This window comes from Hyperolius riggenbachi, chromosome 3 (assembly GCF_040937935.1).
Source record: "Hyperolius riggenbachi isolate aHypRig1 chromosome 3, aHypRig1.pri, whole genome shotgun sequence".
Classification (NCBI taxonomy): domain Eukaryota; kingdom Metazoa; phylum Chordata; class Amphibia; order Anura; family Hyperoliidae; genus Hyperolius; species Hyperolius riggenbachi.
Window position 1 is genome coordinate 168,414,498 of NC_090648.1, and position 22,652 is coordinate 168,437,149.

The following is a 22,652-nucleotide window of genomic DNA, read 5'->3' on the forward strand; positions in this document are numbered from 1 at the left end:
GCAGTTGTGGTGTTGGGCGGTGGGGGCTGTGCGGCGGTTGTGGTGGTGGGCAGCGGGGGTTCTGCGGCAGTTGTGGTATTGGGCGGTGGGGGCTGTGCGGCGGTTGTGGTGTTGGGAGACTGGGGCTCTGCGGCGGTTGTGGTGTTGGGCAGCTGGGGCTCTGCGGCGGTTGTGGTGTTAGGCAGCGGAGGTTCTGCGGTGGTTGTGCTTTTGGGAGGCGGGGGCTCTGTGGCGGTTGTGGTGTTGGGCGGCGAGGGCTCTGCGACGATTTTGGTGTTAGGCAGCTGGGGCTCTGCGGCGGTTGTGGTGTTGGGCAGCAGGGGCTCTGTGGCGGTTGTGGTGTTACGGGGCGAAGGCTCTGCGGCGGTTGTGGTGTTAGGGGGCGAAGGCTCTGCGGCGGTTGTGGTGTTAGGGGGCGAAGGCTCTGCTGTGGTTGTGGTGTTAGGGGGCGAAGGCTCTTCGGTGGTTGTGGTGTTAGGGGGCGAAGGCTCTGCGCCGGTTGTGGTGTTGGGCATAGGGGGCTCTGTGACGGTTGTGGTGTTGGGCAGAGGGGGCTCTGTAGCGGTTGTGGTGTTGGGCAGAGGGGGCTCTGTAGCGGTTGTGGTGTTGGGCAGCGGAGGCTCTGCAGCAGTTGTGGTGCTGGGCAGCAGGGGCTCTGCGGCAATTGTGCTGTTTGGAGGTGGGGGCTCTGTGGCGGTTGTGGTGTTGGGCAGAGGGCTCTGCAGCGGTTGTGGTGTTGGGCAACTGGGGCTCTGCGGCGGTTGTGGTGTTAGGCAGCGGGGGCTCTGCAGCAGTTGTGGTGTTGGGCAGCGGGGGTTCTGCGGCAGTTGTGGTGTTGGGCAGCGGGGTCTCTGCGGCAGTTGTGGTTTTGGGCGGTGGGGGCTGTGCGGCAGTTGGGGGTGTTAGACAGCGGGGTTTTGCGGTGGTTGTGGTGTTGGGAGGCGGGGGCTCTGCAGTGGTTGTGGTGTTGGGAGGTGAAGGCTCTGCAGCGGTTGTGGTGTTAGGCAGCGGGGGTTCTGCGGCGGTTGTGGTGTTGGGCGGTGGGGGCTGTGCGGCGGTTGTGGTGTTGGGAGGCAGGGGCTCTGTGGCGTTGTGGTGTTGGGTGGCGAAGGCTCTGCAGCGGTTGTGGTGTTGGGCAGCGTGGGTTCTGCGGCAGTTGTGGTGTTGGGCAGCGGGGGTTCTGCTGCAGTTGTGGTGTTGGGCGGTGGGGGCTGTGCGGCAGTTGTGGTGGTGGGCAGCGGGGGTTCTGCGGCAGTTGTGGTATTGGGCGGTGGGGGCTGTGCGGCGGTTGTGGTGTTGGGAGACTGGGGCTCTGCGGCGGTTGTGGTGTTGGGCAGCTGGGGCTCTGCGGCGGTTGTGGTGTTAGGCAGCGGAGGTTCTGCGGTGGTTGTGCTTTTGGGAGGCGGGGACTCTGTGGCGGTTGTGGTGTTGGGCGGCGAGGGCTCTGCGACGATTTTGGTGTTAGGCAGCTGGGGCTCTGCGGCGGTTGTGGTGTTGGGCAGCAGGGGCTCTGTGGCGGTTGTGGTGTTACGGGGCGAAGGCTCTGCGGCGGTTGTGGTGTTAGGGGGCGAAGGCTCTGCGGCGGTTGTGGTGTTAGGGGGCGAAGGCTCTGCTGTGGTTGTGGTGTTAGGGGGTGAAGGCTCTTCGGTGGTTGTGGTGTTAGGGGGCGAAGGCTCTGCGCCGGTTGTGGTGTTGGGCATAGGGGGCTCTGTGACGGTTGTGGTGTTGGGCAGAGGGGGCTCTGCAGCAGTTGTGGTGCTGGGCAGCAGGGGCTCTGCGGCAATTGTGCTGTTTGGAGGTAGGGGCTCTGTGGCGGTTGTGGTGTTGGGTGTCGGAGGCTCTTCGGTGTTTGTAGTGTTGGGCAGCAGGGTTCTGCGGCAGTTGTGGTGTTGAGCAGCAGGGGCTCTGTGACAGTTGTGGTGTTGCGCAGCAGGGTTCTGCGGCAGTTGTGGTGTTGGGAGACTGGGGCTCTGCGGCGTTTGTGGTGTTGGGCAGCAGGGTTCTGCGGCAGTTGTGGTGTTGAGCAGCGGGGGCTCTGCGGCGGTTCTGGTGTTAGGCAGCGGGGGCTCTGCGGCAGTTGTGGTGTTGGGCAGCGGGGGTTCTGCGGCAGTTGTGATGTTGGGCAGCGGGGTCTCTGCGGCAGTTGTGGTTTTGGTCGGTGGGGGCCGTGTGGCAGTTGTGGTGTTAGGCAGCGGGGTTTTGCGGTGGTTGTGGTGTTGGGAGGCGGGGGCTCTGCAGTGGTTGTGGTGTTGGGAGGTGAAGGCTCTGCAGCGGTTGTGGTGTTAGGCAGCGGGGGTTCTGCGGCGGTTGTGGTGTTGGGCGGTGGGGGCTGTGCGGCGGTTGTGGTGTTGGGAGGCGGGGGCTCTGTGGCGGTTGTGGTGTTGGGCGGTGAAGGCTCTGCGGTGGTTGTGGTGTTGGGCAGCGGGGGTTCTGCGGCAGTTGTGGTGTTGGGCAGCGGGGGTTCTGCGGCAGTTGTGGTGTTGGGCGGTGGGGGCTGTGCGGCGGTTGTGGTGGTGGGCAGCGGGGGTTCTGCGGCAGTTGTGGTGTTGGGCAGCGGGGTTCTGCGGCAGTTGTGGTATTGGGCGGTGGGGGCTCTGCGGCGGTTGTGGTGTTGGGAGACTGGGGCTCTGCGGCGGTTGTGGTGTTGGGCAGCTGGGGCTCTGCGGCGGTTGTGGTGTTAGGCAGCGGAGGTTCTGCGGTGGTTGTGGTTTTGGGAGGCTGGGGCTCTGCGGCGGTTGTGGTGTTGGGCAGCAGGGGCTCTGTGGCGGTTGTGGTGTTAGGGGGCGAAGGCTCTGCGGCGGTTGTGGTGTTAGGGGGCGAAAGCTCTGCTGTGGTTGTGGTGTTAGGGGGCGAAGGCTCTTCGGTGGTTGTGGTGTTAGGGGGCGAAGGCTTTGCGCCGGTTGTGGTGTTGGGCATAGGGGGCTCTGTGGCGGTTGTGGTGTTGGGCAGAGGGGGCTCTGTGGCGGTTGTGGTGTTGGGCAGCGGGGGCTCTGCAGCAGTTGTGGTGCTGGGCAGCAGGGGCTCTGCGGCAATTGTGCTGTTTAGAGGTGGGGGCTCTGTGGCGGTTGTGGTGTTGGGTGTCGGAGGCTCTTCGGCATTTGTGGTGTTGGGCAGCAGGGTTCTGCGGCAGTTGTGGTGTTGAGCAGCAGGGGCTCTGTGACAGTTGTGGTGTTGGGCAGCAGGGTTCTGCGGCAGTTGTGGTGTTGGGAGACTGGGGCTCTGCGGCGTTTGTGGTGTTGGGCAGCAGGGTTCTGCGGCAGTTGTGGTGTTGAGCAGCGGGGGCTCTGTGACAGTTGTGGTGTTGAGCAGCGGGGGCTCTGCAGCGGTTGTGGTGTTGAGAGACTGGGGCTCTGCGGCGGTTGTGGTGTTGGGCAGCTGGGGCTCTGCGGCGGTTGTGGTGTTAGGCAGCGGAGGTTCTGCGGTGGTTGTGGTTTTAGGAGGCGGGGGCTCTGTGGCGGTTGTGGTGTTGGACGGCGAGGGCTCTGCGGCGATTTTGGTGTTGGGCAGCTGGGGCTCTGCGGCGGTTGTGGTGTTGGGCAGCAGGGGCTCTGTGGCGGTTGTGGTGTTAGGGGGCGAAGGCACTGCGGCAGTTGGCGGTTGTGTTGTTAGGGGGCAAAGGCTCTGCTGTGGTTGTGGTGTTAGGGGGCGAAGGCTCTGCGGTAGTTGTGGTGTTAGGGGGCGAAGGCTCTGCGCCGGTTGTGGTGTTGGGAATAGGGGGCTCTGTGGCGGTTGTGGTGTTGGGCAGAGGGGGCTCTGTGGCGGTTGTGGTGTTGGGCAGAGGAGGCTCTGTGGCGGTTGTGGTGTTGGGCAGCGGGGGCTCTGCAGCAGTTGTGGTCCTGGGCAGCAGGGGCTCTGCGGCAATTGTGCAGTTTGGAGGTGGGGGCTCTGTGGCGGTTGTGGTGTTGGGTGTCGGAGGCTCTTCTGCGTTTGTGGTGTTGGGCAGCAGGGTTCTGCGGCAGTTGTGGTGTTGAGCAGCAGGGGCTCTTTGACAGTTGTGGTGTTGAGCAGCAGGGGCTCTGTGGCAGTTGTGGTGTTGGGCAGCAGGGTTCTGCGGCAGTTGTGGTGTTGAGCAGCGGGGGCTCTGTGACAGTTGTGGTGTTGAGCAGCGGGGTCTCTGCCGCGGTTGTGGTGTGTGATTCTTTTGAGAATCAGAGTTCACTGGTATTTTTAAAAAGCAGGGAGTGTGGTAAATTTGTTTTTCTATCTAAGGTGTCACAACTACTTTGAGAGCTAAAGGGAATTCACAACGCATTGTGATTGGATTTTTTGAGGTTTAAAGATGTGCAATTTAAAACACTGATGAATAAAATATGTAAATGCCACAAGAGCAATACCTGAAACCTTCAATTGATTAAAGGGAACCTAAACTGAGAAGGATATGAATTTTTCCTTAAATAATGCCAGTTGCCTGACTTTCCTCCTGATCCTGTGTCTCTAATCCTTTTAACCACAGCCCCTCAACAAGCATGCAGATCAGGTGCTCTGACTGAAGTCAGACTGGATTAGCTACATGCGTGGTTCAGGTGTGTGATTCAGCTACTATTGCACCCAAAGAGATCAGCAGAACTGACAAGCAACTGGTATTGTTTAAAAGGAAACATCCATATCCCTCTCAGTTAAGGTTCCCTTTAACTCTAATAAGGAACAGGAAGCAATGGGAATTTGCAAAATCAGTTTGGCATTTGGGCTTGACCACATTACAACTCTGTATCGGTTTTGTGAACAATTATGAGATCGCTCCTAATTCCCCCCGCATAGGCAGCCCCCAGATGTGTGCAAGCCGTACCAGCCGAAGTTGCCTGCTATTGTGTAGGATGGACAATTCTCCTGCCCTTCTCCCAAACAAGATGGGTCCTGGCTGACTCACGCTTGTGCCGTCACCACATAACTCTAAGCCTTGTGAAACGAACTTGGAAAATACTGAAACCAGCAACTCAGAAGAAAAGCCGCATTTTTTCCAAATTCATAACAGGAAGTTTGGATGGCTCCAAGCAGTGCAGAATTGCATGTGATAAAAATACCTCTAATGAGACACAAATGTGCTCCATCGCCTCTGATTCGCTACCAGTAAACAACATTCTTGAATTGTGTGTCTGCTGAAGAGGGGGAACCAGGGACAGCAGCAGCTCAAATATCCACAACAGAGGCCACATTAACCCCATTTTGCCATGACGTATTACAGTGCAAGCTTGTATACATATAAGGCTAACAGAAGCATTTCTCATTCAGGAAAAATGTTTCATGTTCCTTTCCTTTCTAAATTACTTGTTACATGGGCCAGGTTTGAGGCTATATATATATATCAGTTTACCGTGGGTGGTTTTGGATGTGTAATACACACACACATGCAAATGTATACATTCCACTCCATGCTTCCTTTAGCTGTGCATCTGTGTTTTGAGGGTTTTCTGTCTACAATATGTCATCTGCAGGACAGAAATATAACACATTATGTTTGTGAGGAGGTGTATTGCAAAACATGTTTTACATCCTGTCTTACTTCCTGTTTTCCATTACACTGGAGTACAAGCTTAATGAAAACCTAATCAACAAATATGTACTGGTCTTGTGCAAGGTGTCTATTTATATTACTGCTATTTATACTTGTGGTTTGTTTCAGGAATGACAATTCCAGAAGAAGATGCTGAAGTTGGCCAGGGAAGTAAATACTGCCTAGTTGCCATTGGGAGATTACAGGTAAGATAGTGTGGACCATTTTTGAACCATTATGTTTCCCGCCAGGAGAGAGCAATGGTGGTTTGTGAATTTTCTTCCCATGTTTCTACTGGCTTCTTGGGGGCACAGCTGTAGAGTATAAATTAAATGTCACCAAACATTACATCTGTGCTCTTTTGTCTCTTTCCATTCAAGTAGCCAAGGGTTGCAGTAATGGAATTGTGTACTGCTATTGACATGAATCAGCGCTGTGCACTGAAAGTGTGGGGTGGAAGACATGGCACTTTCATACATTAGGCCACATGTAATTATTATGTGCTGATTATATAACTGTGTCCTCCTTAAAAGGAGAGGGTTTCCTGCCTTACACGGAGTTCAATCTGAAGCTGGTTACTAAAGCTGGTAGGTATGTTGATGTGATAACTGGGCAGACTATTAAAGTAGACTCTCATAATTTGCCTATGCCCATCTAGATGTCTGGCCTTATCTAAGTGCAGGGTGGGCCATGAAAGACATGGCTCGCTGCCTTCTATGAGCGTACAGGCAGACAGATGCGTAATGCTTACGGAAGCAAATGCAGGTGACACAGGCTTCAACAAAGCCAAGGAGGACACACCCTTTAGGGATTGAGGAGTACGGGGTCTAGTGGACGTCTGCCTATAAACTCGTGCTCCTGGCAGACAGCTGGACCAGTCATTCATGCACCACCCTGTATAATCCTTTTTGTCCACAGACAGCCTCACTCCAGCATTTGCTCCTCCAGCAGCCATGCTTCTCCACTCCTCCATATGACAACCTGTGTGTAGTTTTAAATAGGAAACTGTCAGTGGCCACTTGGGCCACTTAAATGGCAATTAACTTACAGTGGTGTGAAAAACTATTTGCCCCCTTCCTGATTTCTTATTCTTTTGCATGTTTGTCACACTTAAATGTTTCTGCTCATCAAAAACCGTTAACTATTAGTCAAAGATAACATAACTGAACACAAAATGCAGTTTTAAATGATGTTTTTAATTATTTATTGAGAAAAAAAACTCCAAATCTACATGGCCCTGTGTGAAAAAGTGATTGCCCCCTTGTTAAAAAATAATTTAACTGTGGTTTATCACACCTGAGTTCAATTTCTGTAGTCACCCCCAGGCCTGATTACTGCCACATCTGTTTCAATCAAGAAATCACTTAAATAGGAGCTATCTGACACAGAGAAGTAGACCAAAAGCACCTCAAAAGCTAGACATCATGCCAAGATCCAAAGAAATTCAGGAACAAATGAGAACAAAAGTAATTGAGATCTAGCAGTCTGGTAAAGGTTATAAAGCCATTTCTAAAGCTTTGGGACTCCAGCGAACCACAGTGAGAACCATTATCCACAAATGGCAAAACCATGGACCAGTAATGAACCTTCTCAGGAGTGGCCGGCCGACCAAAATTACCCCAAGAGCGCAGAGAAAACTCATCCGAGAGGCCACAAAAGACCCCAGAACAACATCTAAAGAACTGCAGGCCTCACTTGTCTCAATTAAGGTCAGTGTTCACGACTCCACCATAAGAAAGAGACTGAACAAAAACGGCCTGCATGGCAGATATCCAAGGCGCAAACCACTTTTAAGCAAAAAGAACATTAAGGCTCGTCTCAATTTTGCTAAAAAACATCTTAATGATTGCCAAGACTTTTGGGAAAATACCTTGTGGACCGACGAGACAAATGTTGAACTTTTTGGAAGGTGCGTGTCCCGTTACATATGGCGTAGAAGTAACACAGCATTTCAGCAAAAGAACATCATACCAACAGTAAAATATGGTGGCCCAACCAGTTATTAGGTTCAGGAGGCAATTTCTTTTTCACACAGGGCCATGTAGGTTTTGAGTTTTTTTCTCACTAAATAATAAAAACCATCATTTAAAACTGCATTTTGTGTTCAATTATGTATCTTTGACTAATAGTTAATGGTTTTTGATGAGCAGAAACATTTAAAGGACATCCGAGGCGAAAAAAAAAACTGAGATAAACAATTGTATCTGTCCTCCTACTTCTAAAAATGACTTTTAGAGTTATCCCACAGTTTTATTTTATATTTAAATCAACTTTTTAAGCTTTTACTGTTTTATGGCCTTTCCTCAATGACACATTAATTGAAGTATGCCAGGGCTAAAATATTCGAACTATTGACACTTTTTATCTCTTTCCTGCTCTTAGAATCCATTTACTGCCACAAAAAGTGTTTTATGGCTGCAATTCTTTATCAGTGAGGGTTACGCTAGAGTCCGACCCGGTCCCGACCCAGACAGGAACTGCCACTTACATACCTGATTTTTAGCTCTTTCAGGCAGAGAAAGAAAAAAAGGAACACAGCATAGTTATTTGTGTGCTAGGCACTGTACATACCCATGTCTATCTCATCATGTCACATGTCACCTCGTGAGTCCTTTAAGTGTGACAAACATGCAAAAGAATAAGAAATCAGGAAGAGGGCAAATAGTTTTTCACACCACTGTATACTAGGGAGAGTTCTGCAGACATGAGAGGCTGGACAGTTGTATTCCCAGAGAGTATATATATATGCCCCTGGGAACTTCACTTGTGGATCAGGGGGCATATATATATATATACCCTCAGTGTAATCCACCGCCAGGTACGTTCCAGTTGCCATCCTGCAAGCAGTGATTGGTAAATGGGAATGTGTGCCTGTAACATTAGCAAGATGCTTGTGGTCATTCCTAAAGTAAAAGTAAAATACATTACAATAACAGGAATAAAGTGTAGGGACATCTAGTGGACAAAAAGTAAAAATACACAAAAAAAAGGTGGCGCTAAAATAAGCATTTACTTTATTAATACAAATGTCTTAAATAAAAAACACAGCAGATTATACAGCATTAAATGCAAATCTGTCATATGTCATGCAAATTGCAACTAGTCTTTACAATGCCACTCATTCTAACATGGAAGTCTTCCCTAAAATCACAAAAAAGAGGGTCAAATTGCACAATGAGAATTCACTGTGAAGAAAGTTTATTTAGCATGACAGATTTAGCGTTTAATTCCATATTAGCTACTGTCGTTCTTATTGTATGACCTTTTATTAATAAAAGAAACCATTTTTTTAGTGTCACCTTTTTTTAACTAATGGGTTCACAGAACATGTTACTTTGGTTTGGTGCTTAAAAGGACTTATCATATCTAGAGGCACCCTTCTGTTATGACTATACCATGTTTCAGAAACTGCTGAACCAGAAAGATTAGCAGGACAGCCAGGAAATAAGCATTAAGCTCAGTACCCACAACAAGATCAGAAGAAGATGGATCTGGGAAACTACGGCCACCACGACCCAACAATCCATTTTCTACTGCGAGAACACACAATGGCACACGATGGGTTCGGTATGATCACGGTACTTTGTGCGGGAGTCTACAGGGATCGGAGTGATTGCCCATAACGCAATGGGCGTGATTGCCACATGGTCTGAAAAAATATCATGTAATCGAGAGAACATAGCCACGGTCATGAAATCATTGAATCGACCATTCGACTTGAAAAAAAAGTCGCCCCTTGCAAAAAAGTTGCCACAAAAATCACATCTTGGGTATGGACCTTTAGTTAAAAGAAAACGAATATTGCACACAAGATATCCCTATTAAATTAACCCACCACACTCAACCACTTGATAACAGCTGCATAAAAATGGGGACTAAAAGACGTGGGCTTTCTAATCACTCCTACTCAAAAACAGGACAAGGATTATTGGTGTATTTGGTATTAGCCAAAGAGCTAGTCATTGCATAAAAACCGGGACTGTCTAGACACTGCGTCATAGCATGTGCTCACACCATTCAGCTGTTATATACCTGGCAGTAAGGGCTAGGAGGGTTGTTAAAGGGAACCTGAGGTGAAAGGGATATGGAGGCTGCCATATTTATTTCCTTTTAAACAATACCATTTGCCTGGCAGTACTCCTGATCCTGTGTCTCTAATACGTTTAGCCATAGACCCTAAACAAGCATGCAGCACATTAGGTACTCTGACTCAGCTGACAGTTTTACTGGATTAGCCATATGCTTGTTTCGGGGTTTTGATTCAGACACCACTTATGCCAGAAGATCAACAGGGTTGCTACCAGGTAACTGGCGTTGTTTACAAGGAAATAAATATGGCAGCCTCCATATCCCTCTCACCTCGGGTTCCCTTTAATCTGATATGCTCCTAGTAGGGATGGTCAAGTAGATGCTATTCGTTCCAAGCTAATGCAGAATGATGCAGATTTATGCAGCTTGATAATGGACCAATCAAATCACGACAAGGTGGAATTTGATTGGTCCATTTTCAAGCTGCATACATTTACATACAGAATTTACATAACTCAACAATTTGTTCTTCTTAGTGACCATTACAAGCTCATATCATTGCAGGTATAACTGCTGAATGGTGTGAGCACAGTCTGTTTTGTGTTTAGTTTGTGTCTTGAAAGTGGGTGACCAGACCTGAGCTTGTAGATCCAATCCAACCTTTTGACATGCCACGGCTGGAATTATTAGTCCCCTCTAAGCATAGTACATTGTACAGGTTTATAAGAATATTGCCAGGTAGAGTAACAGCTAAGGAATACTTTGCTGACAATATTGAGCTTATGCAGTTACTGCAGTAAGCTATTACTACTACAACTCCTGACATGATGGATAGCATACTTATTAAGTATGTAGATCTAGATCCCCTATGCCCCCTTTGTTTTTCTGTACAACCTTTTATTGCTCTGACCACCCTGAACAGTAAAAACATAAGTTTCCATTGGAGCCCATCAACTGTACTAAACTTTGCATAGTAATGCACTAATCCTTATACATGTTTTCCATATTATTAACACAGCCCAATAAAAATAAAGGGATGAAGTATCTAGATGTCTTCTACAGGTCACAAGTTCCCCGGGGAGCCTAGATATGAATGGAATGTCTCTTCCTACTGAGTTCTTATCTCGACACAGCACAGATGGAATCATCACATTTGTGGACCCTCGCTGCATCAGCGTCATTGGGTATCAACCACAGGTTAGTGGTCTGCAATATGTCTGAAAAGGCAGATTTGTTTTGTTATGGTTTGCCTCGGGATTGGCTTAGTTTACTGCTCTCAGTTTGTCTATTTAACATTGCATGCCTTTGATCATTCCTTGTATGTTTTTATTGCTTTGGCTTGGTTATTATATCATTGAATTGACTTACATGACTGCTTATATTTTTTTATGAACGTTCAGACTCAAACACAATAATGTTAAGAATTTTTTGTCTGTTTAGGATCTCCTGGGAAAGGACATCATTGAATTCTGCCACCCTGAAGACCAGAGTCATCTTCGAGAGAGCTTCCAACAGGTAACAAGAAGAGGAACCATAACATGCTCCCTATTTGGTTACTTTAAGGTCAACTGAAGCAAGAGGGATATGGAAGCTTCTATATTTATTTCCTTGTAGACAATACCAGTTGCCTGGCAGTCCTGCTTGTCAGTCTGGCATCAGTAGAGTCTGAAGCACACACATGAAACAAGCATGCGGCTTAACTTGTCAAAATTTTGTCCGAATCATCTGATCTACATGCTTGTTTTGGGTCTCTGGCTTAAGTGCAGAGGATCAGCAGGACAGCCAGGCAATGTACATTGTTTGAAATGAAATGAATATGTCAGCCTCTATATCCCTCTCACTACAGCTTCCCTTTAAGTAAAGCATACATATACCAGATGAAGTAAAGATCATTCTCTACCTGATACCTTAAAGCAGAACTGAAGTTTATTTTAAAGCAAACAGTTTCACTTACCTGGTGCTTCCCCAAGCCCCCAGCAGCCGTCCTGTCCCACGCCGGTCCTCCACGATCTTCCTTTCTCCTGCCACCAGCTACTTTCGGTTTCACCGCCGGGCCACTGCGCCTGTCTGCTCTGGCCACGTTCATCCTTCTTCGCGTTCCAGTCCGCAATAGCGGTATTGCAGACAGGAACGTGTAGAAAGGATATGCTTGGCAGGGCTGCGCAGGCCTCGACTTACAAGCCGAGGAACGAAACAGAGTGACGGCGGGAGAAAGGAGGACCGGCACGGGACAGGACGGCTGCTGGGGGCTTGCCCCAGGCAAGTGAAAATGTATGTTTTAAAATGATCTTCAGTTCCGCTTTAAATCAGTGTTTCTCAAACCTGTCCCCGTAACTCCCCAACGGTGCACTGTATAAAGGGATGTGGGGGCTATGAAAACATTGGTAGGTAGATTATGATCTGATTGATACTTACTATATTAGAATAACTATGTTCCCATGTAGGTCCATAACTTTTTTAGTTTCTTGAATAATGTTTGGTCACAAAATGTTCAGTCAATCTCTAATCATTCAAAATGCCATGCATTACAGGATTTGATATGTAACCTGATTTACAATGAACTATTTTCTAAAGCACAACGGTTATATTTTCATCTGCACCTGTCTCATAGATACATCAAAGACTGAAAATGTATTGGTGGAGGCTGATTTAACACCAGAAACTAGCATTATATGTTTGGTGCAATCGAATGATTGCATCGCACCACAACGTTAAAAATAGACTTTGGAGATTACTGTGGCAATGCGGTAATCTTACTTCTGGCTGCAAGCCAAGCTATAATTGAGACTCTAGCATTCACTTCCTGTGGCCAAAGACAAATTGCACAGAAGTATATTGTAAAAATACGCTTCTATGCATGCGCACCGCAATGCGAACATGAACATTTTAAAAATACGTGCGTCGCCATTGACTTACAAGACTTTCGTTCGCCACAAATGTTGCCCGGTAGCAGGCTGTTGCGTTTGCATCAAATTTGACGCTTCTAGCCCATCGCACCGTGGCAGGTATGAAATGTCCAATAGGTTTGCATTGCTTTTGCATTACCGTGTGGTAAAAAAGGGTAACGCAATGCAATGAAAACACCCTAGTGTGAAATGGGCCTGAATCTTTATTTGAATATTCGTTAAATTGGTACCTGTGACATCAACGGAGCATGTGGCATGTATTATGTGAAAGAACTAATGATCACACGGCTTGGTATAACTTTATCAGTGAAGGAGTATCTGGTAAACACATCTGTAGGAACTGAAATGAAGTGATGTATCGCCTGATCCCTATGTTGTTTCATTCCTCCTTAGGTGGTAAAGCTGAAAGGGCAAGTTCTGTCGGTAATGTATCGTTTCCACACAAAGACTAGAGACTGGATGTTGCTTCGTACGAGCAGTTTCACTTTCCAGAATCCATATTCCGATGAGATTGAGTACATTATTTGTACAAACACCAACGTGAAGTAAGTATGCCATTTGCCATTCAGTTTCTTGTTTCTAGGTTCAACATTATTCTACAAAATGTAGAATGTATAGAGCCGTTTACAAACCATGGTAAAAGTATGCTAGGGAAGTGATCTGCAAACTTGGCTCTCCAGCTGTTAAGGAACTACAAGTCCCACAATGCATTGCAGGAGTCTGACAGCCACAGTCATGATTCATAAAGGCAAATGCATTATGGGATTTGTAGTTCCTTAACCTCCTTGCCGGTTATCCCGAGCTCAGCTCGGGGTAACCTGCGCAGGAGGATTTCGAGCCGCCAACCCCCCCACGAGCCCTGGGCTCGCTACATGATTTAAAAAATAAATTTTAAAAAAGTGCGGCGCTGCCTCCTTGCCGGATTTTTTAGACCGGCAAGGAGGTTAACAGCTGGAGAGCCGAGTTTGTAGATCACTGTGCTAGGGCATTACATATTACAGTACAATCTCATTATAGTAAACTCTGATATAGTAAACCTCTAACGATAGTAAACTCAGGTCCCAACCATGTTCCTGTATACAATGTATGACCAATCATGTTATAGTAATCTTCTGACATAGTAAGCTACTTTGCCAGGTCCCTTGGCGTTTACTATACTAGGTCAGGTCCCTTGGCGTTTACTATACTAGGATTCTACTGTAGTAAATCAGCCCATCTTCTGTTGATCAAGGAAGTAATAAACAAGGAAGCTTATCGAGCCAACTTCCCCAAACTCCGGACTAAAGGTGTCCACTAACAATACAATTTGCCGAATGGTCGCTTACAAACGATTCTTCGCATGTATGATCGGAAATTATCGTTTGGGAATACTGATGGACAAAAATCTCTTAACCAATCCAATCACATTAATCTGATTGAAAATAAATGTTTTGAGGAGCGAAAAAGAGGGCGTATATCCCAGATATACCACAGAAAACATCATATATCTATTAAAATATCATAACTTTATTGATTATATCATATAAATATATAAAAAAGCCTAGTACAGTGAATCGCAATACCCCTCTGCTCACACACAAATCCAGTCACTCTCCAAACATTCACTCCTTCCCCTATATATATAGTAGTACTGGTACCAGTGAATTGAGTCTTCCAGCACCAAATTGACTATTGGTAAGTATATTTATGCACAACAGAACAAGTGCTGGTCAGACCCTAATGTACTTCACGGCAGAAAACATCATCAGTGTTGGTATTAGGGCAGATGTTAGAAGGGAAGAAAGCACAGTCCTTGGAAACAACATCCAGCATGGGTGCATCACAGCAATCGGTTTAGGTGATGTTAATAGCAAAATAGCCAAGCAGGTTAGCAAAGGGACTATCTCTGCAGGGTAGTTTAGTAAAAGCACTGTCTCTAAAAGGTGCTTTCCAGCATCATCCAGCAGGACAAGTCAACACTGTATGTGGTAAGAAGTCACAGCTGCATCGTAAACATGACATCAGCATCCATAGCAAAGAGATGCGCATCCAGCCAAAAGCCAATGTTCCAGGCAATTGAGGATCAAAGCTGCATGTACCGCTTAACTTAGATTATAAGATGACATACAGTACCATTGTGTTGGTGTTGGGCTTCCAGAAGTCCTGCACATGTGTCCGGAGATATCCTGGCAAAATCTACCTTCCGCAGAGTCCCAAGCTGTGTAACAAACGGAGTCCCAACTGGAGTGGACGGAGATGGCTGTTGTGATCCGACTGAGAAAGGGCGGTGAGGAGCAGCGGGGATGCATCAAACACGCACCAGGCAAACCACGCTAGCCCACGACATGTTTCACCGGACACTTCCGGTTTCCTCAGGTGGGCGTGGTAAAAGGCATTAATCTGATTGGTTAAGAGATTTTTGTCCATTAGTGGTCCCAAACACTCATTTCAGATTGTTCATAAAAAGAATTGTTCATAAACGATCATACGGCAAATTGTATCATCAGTGGACACCTTAATTGAACGTTGTGACTGGAATGGCTGTCATACTCTTGCCTGCTCATGCTACAGCTCAAGATGGGGGGGGGGGGAATGGAACAAAAAATCACCATTTTTATTCTTTTCATTTTGTAGATTTTATAGCACCAACTTTATAAAAGACCAATCAGATTTATAATGTTGGGGTTCAGCGTTTTGACATGCCGTGCCAGAGTGAACATTAATTGGCAATCGGAAGCTCCATTCTCTTGAATGGAGTAGTTAGTTGCCAGCCATGGCCATTACTTCTAGCCAGTATGTGGCAAGAGTGGATTTTGATTGCAGATTTCTGCTGAACTGGCCATCATGTAAACATGGTGATCAGGTGATCTCTGATTTGGTCTTTAGTGCGTGCCCTCCAGAGTGTTATTATTGCATAGGAATGAATATGTAAAAATTGTATGCTTATTCATTATGTATTTTATAGTATCATTTTACAATGTGATTTGAGTGGAGTACATATATGACATTAAAAGAATGCCTGGAGTAATGGAATACGGGGCACAAATGACTGCTGACTTTTACTGGTCAATGGCTTCAAACTCCGCAGTGGGAATCATATTCACCCTGGTCTGAGTCTCAGGATATAGGGGGGTATTCTTCTGTGATTCTTTTAGGGACCAAGAATACCAAGACGAAAATTAGGGAAAGACCGGAAGCCCAGTGGTGTAGTATTGTCAGGTATAGGGAGGATAAAATTATATAGATATATATATGCTCACAAAGGTGGATTGCAGTTCCTATAACCACCATATAAGCCTGCAGGGAATTAACCATCCCTCAGGCAATACAAAATGCTTTGATAGCATAGGGGATTGGCGCTTCCAATCCATTTGTCTACATCTTCTGGAGAAGTAAGCAATTACCTCTCTTTTTTTTTATATTTTTTTATTTTAAAAAACTAAAATAGAGCACACATTGGGTGCCTCCATCCTACCCATTACTGAGTCTCAGGAGGTGTGGCTATGTAGTGATTACAAAACTATATTGTGGGTGTTTTTTTTTTTGTTTTTTTTTTAAAGAAAACCTGTAACGAAAAAAACCTCCGGGGGGGGGTAATCACCTCAGGTGGGGGAAGCCTCCGGATCCTATTGAGGCTTCCCCTGTCCTCCTCGGTCCCACGGCGGCGGCGATAAAGCTACCCGAACAACGGGGATGTCAATATTTACCTTCCCGGCTCCAGCGCAGGCGCAGTATAGGCTCTCCACTCGGAGATAGGCAGAAATAGCCGATCGCAAGTCTCCTGCGCAGTAGAGCGAACCCGACAGAGATCGGCTATTTTCTCCTATCTCCGTGCGGAAAGCTGCAACAGCGCCCCTGCTGGAGCCAGGAAAGGTGAATAAATCAGTGCTTATCAGCGCTTGTCAGGGGAGGATTCTGGGATACTTCGGGGGTGCCAGCGCTGGACTGCCTGCAGCTACAGGGGAGTGGGAAGTCTCATTGAGACCCTGAGGCTTCCCCCTCCCAAGGTGAGTACCCCCAGGGGAACTTTTTTTTGTTACAGGTTTTTTTTAAAAAGACTCTGAAGCGAGAATAAATCTCGCTTCAGAGCTCATAGTTATCAGGGGCACGTGTGCCCCTGCTAAACCGCTGCAATAGCGCCGCTAAACAGGGGTCCCTTGACCCCCAGACCCCCCACTGCGACACTTGGTCACAGACTTGGTCGCTCCTGGAGGCAGGGCTAACGGCTGCAGCCCTGCCTCCAGTCGCGTCTATCAGCGGCGCATCGCCACCTCTCCCCCGCCCCTCTCAGTGAAGGAAGACTGAGAGGGGCGGGAGAGAGGCGGAGATACGCGCTGACAGACACGCGTGGGGCAGGGCTGCAGCGGTTAGCCCTGCCCCAACCAGGAAGCGCTCCCCCGCTGAAACGAGGGGATTTGGGCTATCAGGGACCCCCGTTAAGCCGCGGGATAGCGGCGGTTTAGCAGGGGCACACGTGCCCCTGCTATCTATGAGGTCTGAAGCGAGATTTATTCTCGCTTCAGACTCTCTTTAAGGTAGATCTTAATTCTATTTTGGCGCTCCAAAATCATAATTGCATGATCAATGATGAGGGGCACTACAGCGAAAAACTGTAAAATTTAAAATATGTGCAAACATATACACATAAGAAGTACATTTTTTCCAGAGTAAAATGAGCCACAAATTACTTTTCTCCGATGTTGCTGTCACTTACAGTAGTTAGTAGAAATCTGACAGAAGTGACAGGTTTTAGACTAGTCCATCTCTTCATAGAGGATTCTCAGCAGGGCTTTTATTCTTTATAAAGATATTCCCTAAAAAGGATTTAAACAATGATGCTAGCCAGCTTCCCTGATCCCTACACAGTTTTTTGGCAGTTGGACAGAGCAACTGCCATTCACTAAGTGCTTTTGAAAATAAATATATCCCTGAGAATCCCCTAAAAAGAGATGGACTAGTCCAAAGCCTGTCACTTCTGTCAGATTTCTACTACCTACTGTAAGTGACAGCAACATAGAAAAGTAATTTATGGCTCATTTTACTCTGGAAAAAAATGTACTTCTTATTTGTATATGTTTGCACATATTTTACATTTTACAGTTTTTCGCTGTAGTGCTCCTTTAAGTTCAGAAACTATGTGTGAGGTTGTACTTTTTTCCTGTCTTCCCCTCCCAACTGACAGGGCTTTCTTGCTGGTTAAGTCAGCGGACTTCAGGTACATCAAAGGCTGAGGAGGTTGGTTAGACAACAATTAACACTCAGAAATGAAACTGGCAACTCATTGCCCCTTTCCAGTAGGAGCAAAGGCAGTAACTGATGTCACAAAAAGACAGAACATTTGGGGGGGGAAATGTCAGGATATATTAAAAACTATTTGTAATAGCAATAGATGTTTGGATTTCATTTTAACCACTTGGAAAGTAACACTGATTTATTTATGTGATTTTTTTTTTCAATAAAAAGATATATGATAACTTATAATAATATAAATGCCCCATAGATAGAAACTTGAAGGGAGTATCTATATTTAAGCTGCATCCTGTACAACTAGATCAACTCTTCTAAATATGCACTAATATAGATTAATGTGTAGATATAAAGACAGATATGGGGGTCTATCTGCAGCTACAGAATGGGGAAGGAGAGAAAAGGCACGAGGGAGATATATATTTGGAGGGTGAGCAGTAAGTCATTCCCTGACTCGTAGTGTCTTCGGTATTAAGCCAGGTGCATAGCAAACTGACACCTGTAAATGCAGTGCCAGGATTTGAGTGTCAATTGAGTTTGGCTTCTGATACTTTAGATATGGCAGTCTTGACATTTTTTTTTTGTATAGAATTTCAATACTTTTCATGTCATTGGATCTAATGTTTAATCTATTAAAATGTACAGTGTGTACCTAGCTCTAGGGATCGTTAAGTGTGTAGTATAGTGTGATCACTTACAGGCTGCCTATTGGCCCATTGGCCAATCAAAGTGCAGGGATCACGTCCTATAAAGCCACTAGACCCGATGGGACTCAGGTTGGGATGAGTAGAGCGTCCGTCATGTGAATGGAGCGTGCATAAGTTACCAGCGCACGCTATGCTGCACTACCGCACGTAGCAGCAGCGCAGCTTAATGCATCAACCCCAATATTTATAGGTGATAACGTGGCTGGAGAATTCAGGCTTGGAGTCAGATTTCTTCCATTAAATTGTCTATAAATGTTTATGGAACTTACACATCCGCCATGGACTACTCACTTGTAACACTCATTTCTTCTGATGATGTTATATTTCTATTCTGTAAAGTTTCAAATGTTTCTGTAGTTGGACTTCTTACTTTGGTTTTACAATTGTGATTTTATGTATGTTACATTTCATTAAAATGATTCATAAGAAAACTGAAGTTTAATAAAGTGTGAAATCAATAAACCAATAATTGCCACTCTCTGTAGCCTAGAACAAATGAATATTGGCAAAGGCAGGCTTGTGAAAGGCCAATAAACCATAACCCTGCTTTCTACATATGGTAAGGAAGTGTGTGGTGCTCAATACTGTACTTGTACAGCCAGTGAAGTAGCCGCTGGTCATTCCTTCATGCTAGTAAGCTATGTGCACACTTATAGCCTACAGTATTTCTGCAGCTGTGTCTTGTGTTCTTAGGCAGGTCCAGCAGCAGCAGGCAGAGCTGGAGGTTCATCCAAGGGACAGCTTGTCCTCCTATGACTTGTCACAGGTGGGTATTCGGGACATACATTCATTCCTTCCATCCCAGCTTCTTGCTGCGCACTCAGCTTGTGCTCATTGTGTGTCATTACAGGTGTCTGTACCAAACCTTGCAGGCAATGTTCATGAAGGGGGGAAGTCTGTGGTTGATAAGCCTGATCCTCTCTTTTCTCAGGAGCGGGACCCTCGGTTTGCTGAGATGTTTGCTGGAATCACAGCCTGTAAGTTAATACTGCTACCTTCTCACAATCCAATATGAGGTTATAGCTATGTGAGCTGCTGTTAGGACAGCTACTCTTTAAAAAAAAAAATTACCACTGTTTATCTATTGTACAGTATATTCAGCCTAACACAGCCAGTCTGCTTTCTGTCAACAATTCATATTTTTTAAAAGGGATAACATGATGTCAGTTACCTAGCAGGTTCAGATCAGGACAGGTTAGAGCACAGAATTGTGTTCATAAACCCCAAGGATCCCAGAGATGTGTGTTTTCAATAAGCATTTAGGTATGTTTGTAAATGGTAGGCCAGGGTCAAGAGCAGAGTCTTCATTGAGATGGAATGCAATGTTAACATATCCAAGGTGCCTTCGCCTAGCCTGCCTGTCGCCATAAGCGCATAGTTACGGGGGTAACCTCGGCTCGCGTCTCTGGTTGAATTAATCGCAGCGTCTGCAGGAGATCCAAGGTCATGTAAAATATTTATATGCTGTTTGCGAGGTTAAATGGATTTTGAATGTAGATTTTTACAGTCTGGGGGAAGGGGTGCTGATTTATCATTTTGGAATTTGTGTTTTTGCGATGGTCTCTGGGTATTACGTTTACATGTCTAGATTGATTATGGTCTGTATACGAGTCCTGTGTAGCAGACCTGCTGTAACTTGATAAATGAGTAGTGTAAAGTCTTATGATGTATGCCAATCTTCATCCCTGTTTCCACCCGCATCCTTTTAGCGGAGAAGAAAATGCTGTCAGCATCAGGCAGCGGGCCGCAGCAGTTATACTCAACAGGCAGCCCATTCCAGCCCGGACACAGTGGCAAGTCTTTCAGGTACTTTGTTCACTCTTTTGCTCTTTTCACGATGCCCAAATTACTGACTGAGCGCCACTTAAGCCTCAATTCACATGACCACCTATGACTGTGCCCAAATTTCCAGAGTCGTTTTTGCCTGACTCGAGTCCCAGGCCTAAATCAAAATCATACTTGGCCCTGTTCTAATTTCTCTCTATATTTTCTCCTTTGGCGAACTTCCTTCAGTCTCCAGTATCACTTTCCTGCTGATAACACACAGATCTACTGTCATTTCAAGGTGTCCATCAGCCCTCTCTTTGTGAATGTTTAAGAAGCATTATTATTCATCTGAGTACAGCTTAGATTGTCTTTGTCCTTGCTCCTTTTATTCTTGTTCCTGACATCTCTCTGCGTGTACATTTATTGTAATTATACATGTCTCAGAAGTGTGATACCATTATCAAGTCCTACCAGTTCCATTTGTGTAAATACGCTTTTTGAGTGTACATGGATTCACTATCTGTCAGAATTCTCCACCCATCTTCTCTACCTTGACCATTCACTAGTTAGATTGTAGTCTGATGAGTTACGGCCCTATTACTCTTTTGTCATGTCCATCAAAACCTACCAGAACTCCCTACCTATCTTCAGTACCCTGGTCTGATGAGGTATGGCCCTATTAATTACACTTGTTTCATGTCTACCAAAACCTACCAGAATTTTCCACCCATCTTCTCTACCCTGATCACTCACTAGATAGATTGTAGTCTGATGAGGTATGGCACCATCACCCTTGTGCCACGTTTTTGTGATTGTTTGTACCTCACTTGTAATCTAAACCCCTTTCTAATCGATTGTACAACACAGCACTGCATAATAGGGTTGTCGCGATATACCGGTATCTCGATATATCTCGGTTTCAATGTGCATGGTTATCATACTATGCACATTGTCAAAATACTGTTTTTTCCGCTTCCGCATTTGCCGCCTGTCGCCGCCCGTCACCACTCAGCGAGTCAGCTCTCAGGCGCCGGATATGACGCGCGTCCAGTGAGGACGCGGCTTCTGGAACGCAGAGACTTCCTCCCAGGCTCCCACCAGCGGCGCCCTATGCAGAGCACTTCTCCTGAGTAGTCCTGTGCTGGCGTCATCAATGACGCTCGTTCCCGCCCAGCGTCTCTGCACTCTAAGTGAATGAAGCACTGACTGAGGACTGCTGCTGCTGACAAGTGAGTGTTTGTCCCCTGACTCCCCTCTCCCTCCCTCTGGCTCTCCACCTAATTCTAGCTACACGTATCCCTATGCTGCGCCACCTTACACTAGCTACACCTATCCCTGGCTACCTATGCTGCGCCACCTACCACTGGCTACACCTATCCCTGGCTACCTATGCTGCGCCACCTACCACTGGCTACACCTATCCCTGGCTACCTATGCTTCGCCACCTACCACTGGCTACACCTATCCTGGCTACCTATGCTGCGCCACCTACCACTGGCTACACCTATCCCTGGCTACCTATGCCGCGCCACCTACCACTGGCTACACCCATCCCTGGCTACCTATGCTGCAGCCACCTATTACTGGCAGGTGGGGGCACATTATTTAATGTAAGGGGGTGGGGCCCAGGTCCAAATAATTGTTTAATACCGTATACTGTAATACCGTCATACCGTGGTATTTTTTTTTACGGTTATCATACCGTGGAATTTCATACCGTTGCAACCCTACTGCATAATATGTTGGTACATTATAAGCAATTATATTGACCTAACCCCTGTTATAGCAATCACTATTTTTATAGTTTATGTACCTCCAGAGCATCATTTGTAAGATCCTTTAGGAGAATACTGTCCATTTCTTCTCTATAGCTAAAGTGTAAAATGTTTGTTCACAGTAGATCATGATACTTATAGGGAATTCAGGACAGAAATTGACTGCTTGTATTCAGTTTTAGAATAGGGAATTAACATAGCATACAGGACAAATGGCCACCTGCTACTAACCGTTTTATAGTGTGTGTTCAACTTTCTAAATGGAAGTGGAACAGCTGCTGAGTACGAATAAAAAAAAAACAAAAAAAATAATTTATTTCACATCACCATATATGCTGGGAGCTCATGTTACCATTTAGGGCTGGTTCACATGGGCGTCTTTGCAGCGTTTTCGGATGCAGCATTTTTTGGGATCTACCACCATCCCATGCAAGTGAATGAGAGCGTTTAGGGTTGGCTTTTGCAGGCTTTCATGAAAGCTGGCAGTAGATTCCGGTGTTGCATCTTGTTTTGAAAGCAACATGTTGCTTTCAGAGGCGGTAAATGGAAAACAATTGCAGAGACCAGAACTGCTAACCTTGACGTTCCACAAAAGCTTTCAGAAGCTAGCATTTAAATGCTTTTGTTTGAATGTGGCCCCAAGTGAAAGCTCGGCAGATGCCTGTGTGAACCAGCCCTTGGTCTCCATATTGCAACTGTGTAGATTGACAATGGCAGTTCTGTACTTATGTGTATTCAGTGCCTTTCTATA

General features: G+C 46.3%; 1 protein-coding gene across 6 annotated transcripts in view; it reads left to right on the plus strand.

The window, feature by feature from the left end:
• The window catches only part of ARNT2 (aryl hydrocarbon receptor nuclear translocator 2), a 142,972-nt gene that overhangs the window by 111,082 nt on the left and 9,238 nt on the right, over positions 1–22,652 (plus strand). For 5 of the 6 annotated variants that reach the window (XM_068275225.1, XM_068275222.1, XM_068275224.1 and 2 more), the window contains 7 exons: positions 5,621–5,697; positions 10,583–10,717; positions 10,961–11,035; positions 12,820–12,971; positions 19,053–19,125; positions 19,210–19,336; positions 20,069–20,165. In XM_068275225.1, the coding sequence (XP_068131326.1) occupies positions 5,621–5,697; positions 10,583–10,717; positions 10,961–11,035; positions 12,820–12,971; positions 19,053–19,125; positions 19,210–19,336; positions 20,069–20,165 (736 nt within the window). The remainder of the gene's footprint in view (positions 1–5,620; positions 5,698–10,582; positions 10,718–10,960; positions 11,036–12,819; positions 12,972–19,052; positions 19,126–19,209; positions 19,337–20,068; positions 20,166–22,652) is intronic. The other variant, XM_068275223.1, reaches the window with a different exon arrangement.